At 44.1% G+C, this 15,182-nt stretch overlaps 1 protein-coding gene across 1 annotated transcript in view; it reads left to right on the forward strand.

Moving 5' to 3' along the window:
- LOC143290351 (bifunctional purine biosynthesis protein ATIC-like) overlaps positions 1-15,182 on the forward strand; it is a 49,762-nt gene that overhangs the window by 14,831 nt on the left and 19,749 nt on the right. The window contains 4 exon segments of the mRNA XM_076599714.1: positions 4,725-4,881; positions 9,757-9,882; positions 11,332-11,436; positions 14,628-14,713. Of these exon segments, the coding sequence (XP_076455829.1) occupies positions 4,725-4,881; positions 9,757-9,882; positions 11,332-11,436; positions 14,628-14,713 (474 nt within the window).

Genomic DNA, 15,182 nt, shown 5'->3' on the forward strand with positions numbered 1-15,182 from the left:
CTGGTTCTATAACCTGGCTTGGGGGGGGAGGCGGTTTGGGAGTGGGGGGGCCCTGCTCTGCTGAATGCGTCACAAACTGTCTCCTTTTCTGGCAGTTGTGGGATAGGGCCTGTGTTCTGGCACAGCTCCTGTCTGTCCACTCGGTGATGTTGTCTGCCCAGTTATTTCGTTGTCTGTCTTGTTTCCATTTCTCCTGCACTGTTCCCCTGAAGTATGGCCCTGGAGAGCTTGTCGGATCTTGTCATGTGGCCATACCGTAACGTTTTCCTTTTTGTCATTGTTCGTATGGTCCTGGAGAGCTTGTCGGATCTTGTCATGTGTCCATACCGTAATGTTTTCCTTTTTGTCATTGTTCGTATGGTCCTGGAGAGCTTGTCGGATCTTGTCATGTGGCCATACCGTAACGTTTTCCTTTTTGTCATTGTTCGTATGGCCCTGGAGAGCTTGTCGGATCTTGTCATGTGTCCATACCGTAACGTTTTCCTTTTTGTCATTGTATGGCCCTGGAGAGCTTGTCGGATCTTGTCATGTGTCCATACCGTAACGTTTTCCTTTTTGTCATTGTATGGTCCTGGAGAGCTTGTCGGATCTTGTCATGTGTCCATACCGTAACGTTTTCCTTTTTGTCATTGTATGGTCCTGGAGAGCTTGTCGGATCTTGTCATGTGTCCATACCTTAACGTTTTCCTTTTTGTCATTGTATGGTCCTGGAGAGCTTGTCGGATCTTGTCATGTGTCCATACCGAACGTTTTCCTTTTTGTCATTGTTCGTATGGTCCTGGAGAGCTTGTCGGATCTTGTCATGTGTCCATACCTTAACGTTTTCCTTTTTGTCATTGTATGGTCCTGGAGAGCTTGTCGGATCTTGTCATGTGTCCATACCGAACGTTTTCCTTTTTGTCATTGTTCGTATGGTCCTGGAGAGCTTGTCGGATCTTGTCATGTGTCCACACGGTAACGTTTTCCTTTTTGTCATTGTTCGTATGGTCCTGGAGAGCTTGTCAGATCTTGTCATGTGTCCATACCGTAACGTTTTCCTTTTTGTCATTGTTCATATGGTCCTGGAGAGCTTGTCAGATCTTGTCATGTGGCCATACCGTAACGTTTTCCTTTTTGTCATTGTTCGTATGGTCCTGGAGAGCTTGTCAGATCTTGTCATGTGGCCATACCTTAACGTTTTCCTTTTTGTCATTGTTCGTATGGTCCTGGAGAGCTTGTTGGATCTTGTCATGTGTCCGTACCGTAATGTTTTCCTTTTTGTCATTGTTCGTATGGTCCTGGAGAGCTTGTCGGATCTTGTCATGTGGCCATACCGTAATGTTTTCCTTTTTGTCATTGTTCATATGGTCCTGGAGAGCTTGTCGGATCTTGTCATGTGGCCATACCGTAATGTTTTCCTTTTTGTCATTGTTCATATGGTCCTGGAGAGCTTGTTGGATCTTGTCATGTGGCCATACCGTAACGTTTTCCTTTTTGTCATTGTTCGTATGGTCCTGGAGAGCTTGTCGGATCTTGTCATGTGGGCATACCATCTCATTTTCCTTTTCTTCACAGTGGTCAGGTCTTCATACTGACCAGTGTTCTGTCAGTGTGTCCAGTGTGATTGATGATATTTACATTGACATTTTTGTTTCCTGCCTGAGTTATTGTTTAAAGTCATTTGTGCACTTCAACCTTCAATTTGATACTAATTTTGATTATAGTGGTAGAGTGTTGTCTTTAACCCCTAGGCTGCCTGCATGACGAGATAACTCGTCATGGCAAGCATGTATGCTTCGCTGCCTGCATGACGAGATAACTCGTCATCGAAATATTCTGACTTTTCCCTGCTTTGCATTCAGTTCGTTGACAAAAATGCTGGTAGCTTTAGCTTGGGGAATCTTTCTGGATTCTATTCATAGCTAGAAACACCATCTGCGTCATAAGGCAGTCCTTTATTTGAACGTTTTGGTTGGGTTACTGGCCGCAGTCTTTGCCTGGCTCCTCTTCTCGCTTGCTCAACAAAATGTCGGACTGACGCCGTGCTCAAGACACGCGATCGTGACGAACTAAATCAACCAAGATTGCTTTCTTTAGCTAATGCTCAGAAAGAATTGGAGCATAAATTCGAAGGAGAAGACAGTGGTGAACATTTATAGGACGATTTGATAGAAAATAAAGGGAGCAATCAAGAGAGTGGCCAAGATACAACTATCAGTGAGTGATGCAGGCTGTTCAACTCTAGCAGACGAATTTTTAGCAGGGCACCATATGAGCTATTTTCTTGGCACTCAGCCAACACGGTCTGATGACGTGACGGTGTGAGAGGGGTGAAGAGGAGGGGGGTGGAGACTGAGGGGGCGTGGCCTCACATTCATATTATCACTTGCAGAAGTCACAATGCATCTATTTCTTTTTCAGTTTTTTTTTTATATTGTGGCTGTTCTAGTATGATTTTGTGTGTGCAGATATCCATTTGTCCAGAAAATGATATTTTTGTGCAAATTACCAGACTAATGTTTGTAATGAACAAGTTGAAAATGTGACAAAAAACAAAACACTGATTTCAAAACAACAGCATGTCACTTAAAATGCATAAAATGGGAAAACATCATGTGTTTTGTATTCTTTATTCATTTCCCTTTCAGAAAATATATACTTTTATGGGTCTTTCTCCAATAACAAAGAGCACAGAATTTTTTGAAAATTTAGACCCGTTTTTTGTGAAAAAACCCTGGCAAATAGATTTCACTTAAATCTTATTTTCCTGGCAGCGAAAGGGTTAATATTGTTGGCTAAAGGCAGACCGTGTGTTATCAGAATAAAATTTCTGTCTTAATACTGAGTCAGTAACAAATAATTAGAAGTGTATAAAAAAAAAAAAAATTACAGGATGTCTGAATATGTCCATTCTGGAAACAAAGATTAGTAACATTTGAATGGCGTAAATATATAAGGCAAATTTATAACTGTACAAGAGCAATCAAAGTTCATGTATTACATATAGAATAAACTACATGAAAGGACCAAAATCATATGTTACCATAAATACATGATATAAACATGGAAGTATAAAATGTATGTGTTACCATAAATACATGATGTAAACATGGAAGTATAAAAAGTATGTGTTACCATAAATACATGATGTAAACATGGAAGTATAAAATGTATGGTTTCCATAAATACATAATATATACATGGAAGTATAGAATGTATGTGTTACCATAAATACATGATATAAACATGGAAGTATAAAACGTATGTGTTACCATAGATACATGATATGGCAATGGAAGTTGAAGCATTGTAAAAAAAAATTCCATTTTACACAGTATGTACATGGGCATCACATACCTATTGTAGCGTTAACTCTTTTGCTGCAACCTTCATCAGCCAGACAGCTCAGTGCCATTGTTGACTTCAGTCGACATAGAGAGGTCAAGTTAAAAGGACATTGTAACACATCTTGACAGCTGCAGCCAGTTTACCTGGCAATAGAACCATGACTTTTGCCCCCTGACGAAGTCAGAAGGGAACAAGTCATTTGTGTTGTTTTGACATGAACCTGTGTAACTGAGAGCGTTGAATCTAAACTGTTTGGTGGGGAGGGTTGTGTTGTTTTGACATGAACCTAACTGTGTAACTGAGAGCGTTGAATCTAAACTGTGTAACTGAGAGCGTTGAATCTAAACTGTTTGGTGGGGAGGGTTGTGTTGTTTTGACATGAACCTAACTGTGTAACTGAGAGCGTTGAATCTAAACTGTGTAACTGAGAGCGTTGAATCTAAACTGTGTAACTGAGAGTGTTGAATCTAAACTGTGTAACTGAGAGTGTTGAATCTAAACTGTTTGGTGCCGGGGAGGGTTGTGTTGTTTTGACATGAACCTAACTGTGTAACTGAGAGCGTTGAATCTAAACTGTATAACTGAGAGCGTTGAATCTAAACTGTGTAACTGAGAGCGTTGAATCTAAACTGTTCGGTGGGGAGGGTTGTGTTGTTTTGACATGAACCTAACTGTGTAACTGAGAGCGTTGAATCTAAACTGTTTGGTGCTGGGGAGGGTTGTGTTGTTTTGACATGAACCTAACTGTGTAACTGAGAGCGTTGAACCTAACTGTGTAACTGAGAGCGTTGAATCTAAACTGTTTGGTGTTGGGGAGGATTGTGTTGTTTTGACATGAACCTAGCTGTGTAACTGAGAGCGTTGAATCTAAACTATTTGGTGGGGAGGGTTGTGTTGTTTTGACATGAACCTAACTGTGTAACTGAGAGCGTTGAATCTAAACTGTTTGGTGCTGGGGAGGGTTGTGTTGTTTTGACATGAACCTAACTGTGTAACTGAGAGCGTTGAATCTAAACTGTTTGGTGCCGGGGAGGGCTGTCCACACAGAAAGAGTCAGCTAATTCTACTCCAGGTACAAGTCAACTGGTACCACGGTTACTTCCCCTGTGGCCCTGGTATCAGTGTTCTCGTACAACACACTGTTTTAATTTTGTTTAGTCTTGCTTGGTACAGTCAGCATTGTAAACTGAACCAGTTACAGATTCCAGAAGCAAGGAAGCAAAGCTTTGTTTGACCGATTAAATCAACAGTTCTCCATTGATTTTTGCCGTTTTAGTGAACAACCCTACTTTCTACTGCAGTGGTCTCATGTAGAGCTGGTCCAGGGGAGTTGTATCAGGCGTGTAGCTGTGGGGTGGAATGAATAAAACCTGGTAACGATGATGCGATGCGTGCAGGCGTTCAGCCACACTGCGGAGTACGATGCGGCCATATCGGACTATTTCCGGAGAGAGTACGGCTCGGGCACAGCTCAGCTGTCCCTGCGCTACGGGATGAACCCCCACCAGAAACCTGCCCAGATCTTCTCCTCCCTGTCTCACCTGCCCCTCACAGGTGATTCTTTGTTTGCTGCTCTGTTGAACAACAGGTGATGGTATGTAGATACATCAGTTGTTGTTTTAACCTTCACCCTACGTTGTTGGAGTTAGACCCATTTTTGACTCACTTGTGTAAACAAAGTGAGTCTATATTTTAACCCGGTGTTCGGTTGTGTGTGTGTGTGTGTGTGTGTCCGTGTGTCTGTGTGTCCGTGATAAACTTTAACATTGACATTTTCTCTGCAACTATGTCAGTTGACACCAAATTAGGCATAAAAATAGGAAAAATTCAGTTCTTTCCAGTCATCTTGTTTAAAACAATATTGCACCTCTGGGATGAGCACAAAAAAATAAATAAAGAAGGCTAATTATATGTAAACTGCATTTACTGTTATATTTATATTTTTTGTATTCTCTAAACTTGGCACTTTGACCTCTGACACAACAACAAGAGGAGTCATTATTATCATTTTTTGTTCAAACAGGAACTTCTTTTGCTAAGCATGGAATTTTTATTTATTTTGCAAACGTTTTGGTGCATATAGTAAAAAAAGGAAATTACTCTGTAATTAATGGGACTTAATTTATCACAAGTGAGTCTTGCCTCTCTTGTTGTCTTTAACTCTTTCTGTACTAAAGTATGCTATAGTGTACCTCATGCACACAACGCTTACCACAAAAGTGTACCATGAGTTAAAAAAAAAATTACAGTTCATAGGTTAACAGTTTTGTGCAAAACTAAACGGCACAGCTCTGTTCTACAGTCATCCAAAAGTGCACCTACACTTTTATTGTGGCTGTAAATGCCTTTGTTTGAATACAACACATGCGAGCGTACGGCCACCCTTCTCGCTCGCTCGCTCGACAAGATGGCGTCTCCGTCAACTTCGGCAAGTACTGTGGCTCAAAGTCGAATGCAAACTGATTCTATAGTGGATATCCGCTGTGCATACATATTTGCCCTTTCAGTTGACAATTAGGGAGTGTCTATGATTACAAAAGACCACATTTGTAAAATTTCTGTTATATGAGAAAAACTCACCCCTTTGTCAGTTGTGAAAAACATGGATTTTTTTTCAAAATTTGATAAATCAGTCAATAATTGAGTGCTTTGAAACTTAGTCCATTCTGTTCTTCCTATTATCACAAAATTTCATTACTGTATGTAATTGCATTCTTTTTTCAGATATTTTTCTTGTAACATAAACAAACAGCCGGTACAGAGAGTATAATGAAGGAAGTTATCGGGCAGTATAGAATGAGTTAAAACATGATAAATCCGTCTCCTCCTTGCTAGTTCAGGTGCCGGTCACTGGTGATTCTTGATTAGTGCTCTGCTGAAGAACAGCTGATAGTATGTGGATATGTCAGGTTTTTTTCTTTTTTTTTTCCTGCCCCATCATCTGTACTGTTTCATTGGCATTACTCCCACGCCGCTCATTTAGATTCCCCCATACACAGCCACACCCAGGTTTGTCCGTCGCAGTTCCAGCGTCGGTAGTCCACAGGGAACCATTGATGTTAGGTCGCCAGGAGGCCACACACCAGAGGAGACCCTGCACTGCTGCTGAGTCACTTCGGTGGTGTTCAGTGGTGCCTGTTCTGATTTTACATACTTAGGACACCACCTACTAAGCCCCCTACTAACGACAGTAATGGCTTAGTCGCGGAGCCAGACTGAGTGAGCGTCCCTCCCAGAGTGGAGACCGCCACCACGTCCCTCAAACAACAGCCCCCCACGAATCCGCCGATACTGACGACATTGTCGGGTTTTTTTTTTTTTTTTTTTTTTTTTTTCCTTAGCTCTTTTCCACCCTGTCTCACCTGCCCCTTACAGGTGATTCTTGTTTAGTGCTGTGATGAACAACAGGTGACATTGTGTGGCTATGTCAATTCTTTTTTTTCGTTTTTAATAGCTCTTTTCCACCTTGCGTCAGGTGTCGGTCACAGGTGAATCTTGATTAGTGCTCTCCTGCAGAACAGGTGATGTTATGTGGATATGTCAGGTCTTTTTTTTTTCTCTTTTGTAATGACTCTTTTCCCCCTTGTCTCACCCTGCCTATCACAGGTGATTCTTGATTGGTGCTCTGATGAAGAACATGTGATACGTGGACATATCAGTTTGTTGGGTTTTTTTCTTAGCCCTTTTCCACAGTCAGTTTTTTTTTGGTATTCAATTAACTCTAGATTTCATGAATTCCTCAAATTGTTTGTGGGAATTTGCTTTTGTACTTACTCTGTTATTGTGGTTAATCAGTTAATAGACACATCTTGGAAAATAGGAACTCCTGTTCATGTTTCATGAAGGCAGCCTTGGGTTTGTGTGCGCCACCCTGAACATGGCCAGTGTCCCACAGGTGACATACAGACAGGGGGGCACAGCTAGACTGACTCCATAGCAAGTATGGGTCGGACAGACCCACGACTTATTGATGTGACGGTGAGACGGGCGCAATAGCCGAGTGGTTAAAGCGTTGGACTGTCAATCTGAGGGTCCCGGGTTCGAATCACGGTGACGGCGTCTGGTGGGTGAAGGGTGGAGATTTTTACGATCTCCCAGGTCAACATATGTGCAGACCTGCTAGTGCCTGAACCCCCTTCGTGTGTATATGCAAGCAGAAAATAAAATACGCACGTTAAAGATTCTGTAATCCATGTCGGCGTTCGGTGGGTTATGGAAACAAGAACATACCCAGCATGCACACCTCCGAAAACGGAGTATGGCTGCCTACATGGTGGGGGTAAAAACGGTCACACACGTAAAAGCCCACTCGTGTGCATACGAGTGAACGTGGGAGTTGCAGCCCACGAACGGAGAAGAAGGAGAAGAAGAAGAAGAAGATGTGACGGCGTGTGTGGTGTCAGTGAAGTATAGGTGAGACAGACCCAGGACATATTGATGTGATGTGTGGTGTGTCAGTGAGGTATAGGTGAGACAGACCCAGGACATATTGATGTGACGATGTGTGTGGTGTCAGTGAAGTATAGGTGAGACAGACCCAGGACATATTGATGTGACGATGTGTGTGGTGTGTCAGTGAGGTATAGGTGAGACAGACCCAGGACATATTGATGTGACGATGTGTGTGGTGTGTCAGTGAAGTATAGGTGAGACAGACCCAGGACATATTGATGTGACGATGTGTGTGGTGTCAGGTATAGGTGAGACAGACCCATGACATATTGATGTGACGATGTGTGTGTGGTGTCAGTGAGGTATAGGTGAGACAGACCCACGACATATTGATGTGACGATGTGAGTGGTGTGTCAGTGAGGTATAGGTGAGACAGACCCAGGACATATTGATGTGACGATGTGTGTGGTGTGTCAGTGAAGTATAGGTGAGACAGACCCAGGTCATATTGGTGTGACGATGTGTGTGGTGTCAGGTATAGGTGAGACAGACCCATGACATATTGATGTGACGATGTGTGTGGTGTGTCAGTGAGGTATAGGTGAGACAGACCCAGGACATATTGATGTGACGATGTGTGTGTGGTGTCAGTGAGGTATAGGTGAGACAGACCCACGACATATTGATGTGACGATGTGAGTGGTGTGTCAGTGAGGTATAGGTGAGACAGACCCAGGACATATTGATGTGACGATGTGTGTGTGGTGTCAGTGAAGTATAGGTGAGACAGACCCACGACATATTGATGTGACGATGTGTGTGTGGTGTGTGTCAGTGAAGTATAGGTGAGACAGACCCATGACATATTGATGTGACGATGTGTGTGGTGTGTCAGTGAGGTATAGGTGAGACAGACCCAGGACATATTGATGTGACGATGTGTGTGTGGTGTCAGTGAGGTATTGGTGAGAGAGACCCAGGACATATTGGTGTGACGATGTGTGTGTGGTGTCAGTGAGGTATAGGTGAGAGAGACCCAGGACATATTGATGTGACGATGTGTGTGTTGTGTCAGTGAAGAAAAGGTGAGACAGACCCACGACATACTGATGTGATGATGTGTGTGTTGTGTCAGTGAAGTATAGGTGAGACAGACCCAGGTCATATTGATGTGACGATGTGTGTGTGGTGTCAGTGAAGTATAGGTGAGACAGACCCAGGACATATTGATGTGACGATGTGTGTGTTGTGTCAGTGAAGAAAAGGTGAGACAGACCCACGACATATTGATGTGACGATGTGTGTGGTGTGTCAGTGAGGTATAGGTGAGACAGACCCACGACATATTGATGTGACGATGTGTGGTGTGTCAGTGAGGTATAGGTGAGACAGACCCAGGACATATTGATGTGACGATGTGTGTGGTGTGTCAGTGAGGTATAGGTGAGACAGACCCAGGACATATTGATGTGACGATGTGTGTGGTGTGTCAGTGAGGTATAGGTGAGACAGACCCAGGACATACTGATGCGATGTGTGGTGTGTCAGTGAGGTATAGGTGAGACAGACCCAGGACATATTGATGTGACGATGTGTGTGTGTTGTGTCAGTGAAGAAAAGGTGAGACAGACCCAGGACATATTGATGTGACGATGTGTGTGTGGTGTCAGTGAAGAAAAGGTGAGACAGACCCAGGACATATTGATGTGACGATGTGTGTGTGGTGTCAGTGAAGTATAGGTGAGACAGACCCAGGACATATTGATGTGACGATGTGTGTGTGGTGTGTCAGTGAAGTATAGGTGAGACCGACCCAGGACATATTGATGTGACGATGTGTGTGGTGTGTCAGTGAAGTATAGGTGAGACAGACCCAGGTCATATTGATGTGACGATGTGTGTGTGGTGTCAGTGAGGTATAGGTGAGACAGACCCAGGACATATTGATGTGACGATGTGTGTGGTGTGTCAGTGAAGTATAGGTGAGACAGACCCACGACATATTGATGTGACGATTGCTGTGTTTTTGGTGCCAGTGAAGAATGGGTCGCCTGGGTTCATTAACCTGTGCGATGCGCTGAACGCCTGGCAGTTGGTGACGGACCTCAAACAGGCCGCCTCTCTGCCTGCAGCAGCCTCCTTCAAACACGTCAGTCCTGCTGGTCAGTGGGCGTGGGTGTGTGGTGATGTGTGTGGGTGTGGTGGTGGTGTGGAGTGTGTGTGGGTGTGTGGAGATGGTGGTGTGTATAGCTGTGTGTTGGGAGGGGTGTGGTGGTGGTTTGGAGATGTGTGTGGGTGTGTGGAGATGGTGGTGTGTATAGCTGTGTGTTGGGAGGGGTGTGGGTGTGTGTGTGGTGATGTGTGCGTGTGTGGAGATGGTGGTGTGTATAGCTGTGTGTTGGGAGGGGTGTGGGTGTGTGTGTGGTGATGTGTGTGGGTGTGTGGAGATGGTGGTGTGTATAGCTGTGTGTTGGGAGGGGTGTGGGTGTGTGTGTGGTGATGTGTGTGGGTGTGTGGAGATGGTGGTGTGTATAGCTGTGTGTTGGGAGGGGTGTGGGTGTGTGTGTGGTGATGTGTGTGGGTGTGTGGAGATGGTGGTGTGTATAGCTGTGTGTTGGGAGGGGTGTGGGTGTGTGTGTGGTGATGTGTGTGGGTGTGTGTGTGGTGATGTGTGTGGGTGTGTGGAGATGGTGTGTATAGTTGTGTGTTGGGAGGGGTGTGGGTGTGTGTGTGGTGATGTGTGTGGGTGTGTGGAGATGGTGGTGTGTATAGTTGTGTGTTGGGAGGGGTGTGGGTGTGTGTGTGGTGATGTGTGTGGGTGTGTGGAGATGGTGGTGTGTATAGTTGTGTGTTGGGAGGGGTGTGGTGGTGGTGTGGAGGTGTGTGTGGGTGTGCGGAGATGGTGGTGGTATAGTTGTGTGTTGGGAGGGGTGTGGGTGTGTGTGTGGTGATGTGTGTGGGTGTGTGGAGATGGTGGTGTGTATAGTTGTATGTTGGGAGAGGTATGGAGGTGGTTGAGATGTGTGTGGGTGTGATGATGGTGTGTAAAGCTGTGTGTTGGGAGGGGTGTGGAGGTGTGTGTGTGTGTGTGGTGATGATGGTGTGTATAGCTGTGTGTTGGGAGGCGTGTGGAGGTGTGTGTGGGTGTGGTGATGGTGTGTATAGTTGTGTGTTGGGAGAGGTGTGGTGGTGGAGATGTGTGTGCGTGTGTGGTGATGATGGTGTGTATAGCTGTGTGTTGGGAGAGGTGTGGTGATGGTGGAGACGTGTGTGGGTGTGTGGTGATGGTGGTGTGTATAGCTGTGTGTTGGGAGGGGTGTGGTGGAGGTGTGTGTGGGTGCAAAGAGTGACATTAAATGAGGAAAAAAAAAGTGTTGGGTGGGTTGCCGGTGGGGTGACTGGTTGGATTTGGGGATGGGATGGGGGTGGGGGTGGGGGGTGGGGGGGCGGTTGAAGAGGTTGAAGAGGAGGAAGTTGAAAGGAAGATGATGGTTCAATGAACTGGATATGGGGAAAGTGGCCGGAGTGTATATGCTGTGTGTGTGTGTGTGCATGTGGATGCAGACACACACAGAGGTCAGTGAGTGAAAAGCATGTGCACACTACAACAGGAGCGGCGGTGGGCACGCCCCTGTCGGCAGAGGAAGCCAAGCTGTGTCAGGTGGACGACCTCTCCGACTTGTCTCCCCTTGCTGCCGCTTACGCCAGGGCTCGAGGTGAGGTCACTGCGGGTCACCCTCCTTGATTGGGGGTCACGAGGGTCGCGCAGCGTAGGTGGACTGTGTTACTTTTTGTCACGACAGATTTCTCTGTGTGAAATTCTGGACTGATGTTGGGTATCACTGCAGTGCAGTGCAACCCTTTCTGAATCATTTTCCCTGCCTGGATCTGTGTTCCTTTTGCTGTTACGGTGAATTTGGCCACACAATTTTGCCAAGGACAACCATATCATTGCTGTGGGTTCTTTTACGTGCACTAAGTGCAAGTTACACAAGGGACCTTGGTTTATCGTCTCATCCGATTGACTAGCATCCAGGCCACCACTCAACGTTCAGTGGAGGGGGAGGAAATGCTTGAGTGTAGGATTTGAACCTGTATGCTCAGGTTCTTTTGCTTCCAAGGTTAATGTTTTACCACTTGGCTACCATTCCTGTTTGAATTATATGTGTGTAATGTGAGTCTTGCACAGTGTATGTGTGTGTAATGTGAGATACAGTGTGTAATGTGAGACGTGCACAGTGTATGTGTGTGTAATGTGAGACTTGCACAGTGTATGTGTGTGTAATGTGAGACATGCACAGTGTATGTGTGTGTAATGTGTGACATGCACAGTGTATGTGTGTGTAATGTGAGACATGCACAGTGTGTGTGTAATGTGAGACGTGCGGTGTATGTGTGTGTAATGTGAGACGTGCACAGTGTATGTGTAATGTGAGACTTGCACAGTGTATGTGTGTGTAATGTGAGACGTGCACAGTGTATGTGTGTGTAATGTGAGACGTGCACAGTGTATGTGTATGTGATGTGTGACGTGCACAGTGTACGTGTAATGTGAGACTTACACAGTGTATGTGTGTGTAATGTGAGACGTGCACAGTGTATGTGTGTGTAATGTGTGACATGCACAGTGTGTGTGTGTGTAATGTGAGACGTGCACAGTGTATGTGTGTGTAATGTGTGACATGCACAGTGTATGTGTGTGTAATGTGAGACGTGCACAGTGTATGTGTGTGTAATGTGTGACGTGCACAGTGTATGTGTGTGTAATGGAGACGTGTACAGTGTATGTGTGTGTAATGTGTGACATGCAGTGTATGTGTGTGTAATGTGAGACGTGCACAGTGTATGTGTGTGTAATGTGAGACATGCACGGTGTATGTGTGTGTAATGTGAGACATGCACAGTGTATGTGTGTGTAATGTGAGACATGCACAGTGTATGTGTGTGTAATGTGAGACGTGCACACTGTATGTGTGTGTAATGTGAGACTTACACAGTGTATGTGTAATGTGAGACATGCATAGTGTATGTGTGTAATGTGAGATATGTACGGTGTATGTGTGTAATGTGAGACATGCACCATGTATGTGTGTAATGTGTGACGTGCACAGTGTATGTGTGTGTAATGTGAGACATGCACAGTGTATGTGTGTGTAATGTGAGACATGTACGGTGTATGTGTGTGTAATGTGAGACATGCACAGTGTATGTGTGTGTAATGTGAGACATGTACGGTGTATGTGTGTGTAATGTGTGACATGTACGGTGTATGTGTGTGTAATGTGTGACATGTACGGTGTATGTGTGTGTAATGTGTGACGTGCACAGTGTATGTGTGTAATGTGTGACATGCACAGTGTATGTGTAATGTGAGACGTGTACAGTGTACATGTGCTCTAATGAAAGTGTTAATGGTATTTCTTTTCATTTCTTCTTTCGTGATGGAACGGAGAAAATGAAATAGCACTTCTCGACTGTAATGAGTGCACTGCTGTTATATGTTAATAGTGATTATCTCATTTCTGTTCATCCATATTTTGATTGTGGAAACTAAGGAAGAAGAAGAAGAAGAAGAAAAAAAAAACAAGTCATGATTTCTTCAAATATTGCTTTTATATTATGTGCTCAGTACTGTGAAAAATAGAGAAAAATTCACTATAGTAGTGTAGCATGGAGTGAGATAAAAAGAACGTTTCTCAGCTTCATACGTGTGTTATGATTTCAGTTTCAGTTTCTGAAGGTGGTGTCACTGCGTTCAGACAAAATACATGTTCGCTACACCACATCTGCTAGGCAGATGCCTGACCAGCAGCATAACCCAACACGCTTAGTCCGGCCTTGAGTGCATATATATGTATATATATATATATATATATATATATATATATATATATATATGTGTGTGTGTGTGTGTGTGTGTGTGTGTGTGTGTGTATATATATATATTTACCGGTCTGGGTGGATTTCTTCCACAGAATTTTTCAAGAGGACAACGCTCTCGTTGCCATGGGTTCTTTTTCAGTGTGCCTAGTGCATGCTGGACACAGGACCTCATTTTATCATCTCATCCAAATGACTAGACACTCGGTTCGATTGTCCAGTCAAACTTTTGAGAAAGGGTGAGAGTAGGATTGGGATTTGAACACAGACCTTCTCGGACTCTGTGTTGGCGGACCAGCGTCTTAACTCACTCGGGTCGACAAGTTTTCTCCCTTGCTTTTCCCCACAGACGGCCCATTTGTAAGGGTTTGGAAAAAAATAACAAAAAATACAAAATACAGAGTAAGAAAATGAAACTTTCAGAACTGGTTTATTATGTGTTGAGCTATTACATATATAAAAAAAATCAAGTTTCTCATCTTATTTTTACAGTTTTGCCATATGTAGAAAATACTGCCAATTTTTCACCCGAATCACCATACCCATGCTCGCTTTCTGCATGAAATTCGCTTTCTTCATCATCATCCACCTCTTCAATGTCCGACCCTTCAGTTTGTAGCATTTGAAGTACTTCGGCAACCCTAAAACGTTGCCGTCGCTGCCTTGTTTGCTTCACAACATTCTGAGAAGAGCCCGCTTTGCTAACAGGCTGGCACACGAGCAGACGACTGGTCAGTGACTTTGTCAGCGTGTGTGCGAGACGGGCCACACATGGCAGGCTGACCAATCATACCATTCGATTGTGGAGTGACCCAGAATAGCCCACTCTGCTTGGCTAATCACAAAATCATGTGTACAGCCAGTGATGGATTTTTATTTCTTGAAAATGCTATTCCATTCTGTCGTCTGAAACCAAATACATTTTATGTAGGAATGCTCATGCATTCCTTTGTCCGTAGAGAGTTAAACCATTATAGCGAGTGGTGTGTGTAAAACTAAACTGGTAACTGATACTTACTTCTGACAGGTGCAGACAGAATGTCATCGTTTGGAGATTTCATCGCACTGTCTGACGAGTGTGATGTCATCACTGCCAAGATCATTTCCCGAGAGGTGGGTGGCAGTGTGGGATAGTTGTTTAAGTACCTTTCCTGGAGTTGATAACTGCTGCTCTGTTTCATTAACCCATTGTTTACGTACCTTTTCTGGAGTTGATTACTGTTGCTGTTTCATTAACCCATTGTTTACGTACCTTTTCTGGAGTTGATTACTGTTGCTGTGTTTCATTAACCCATTGTTTACGTACCTTTTCTGGAGTTGATTACTGTTGCTGTTTCATTAACCCATTGTTTACGTACCTTTTCTGGAGTTGATAACTGTTGCTGTGTTTCATTAACCCATTGTTTACGTACCTTTCCTGGAGTTAACTGTTGCTGTTTCATTAACCCATTGTTTACGTACCTTTTCTGGAGTTGATAACTGTTACTCTGTTTCATTAACCCATTCTTTACGTATCTTTTCTGGTGTCGATTACTGTTACTCTGTTTCATTAACCCATTGTTTACGTACCTTTTCTGGAGTT

This window comes from Babylonia areolata, chromosome 15 (genome assembly GCF_041734735.1).
Source record: "Babylonia areolata isolate BAREFJ2019XMU chromosome 15, ASM4173473v1, whole genome shotgun sequence".
Lineage (NCBI taxonomy): Eukaryota > Metazoa > Mollusca > Gastropoda > Neogastropoda > Buccinidae > Babylonia > Babylonia areolata.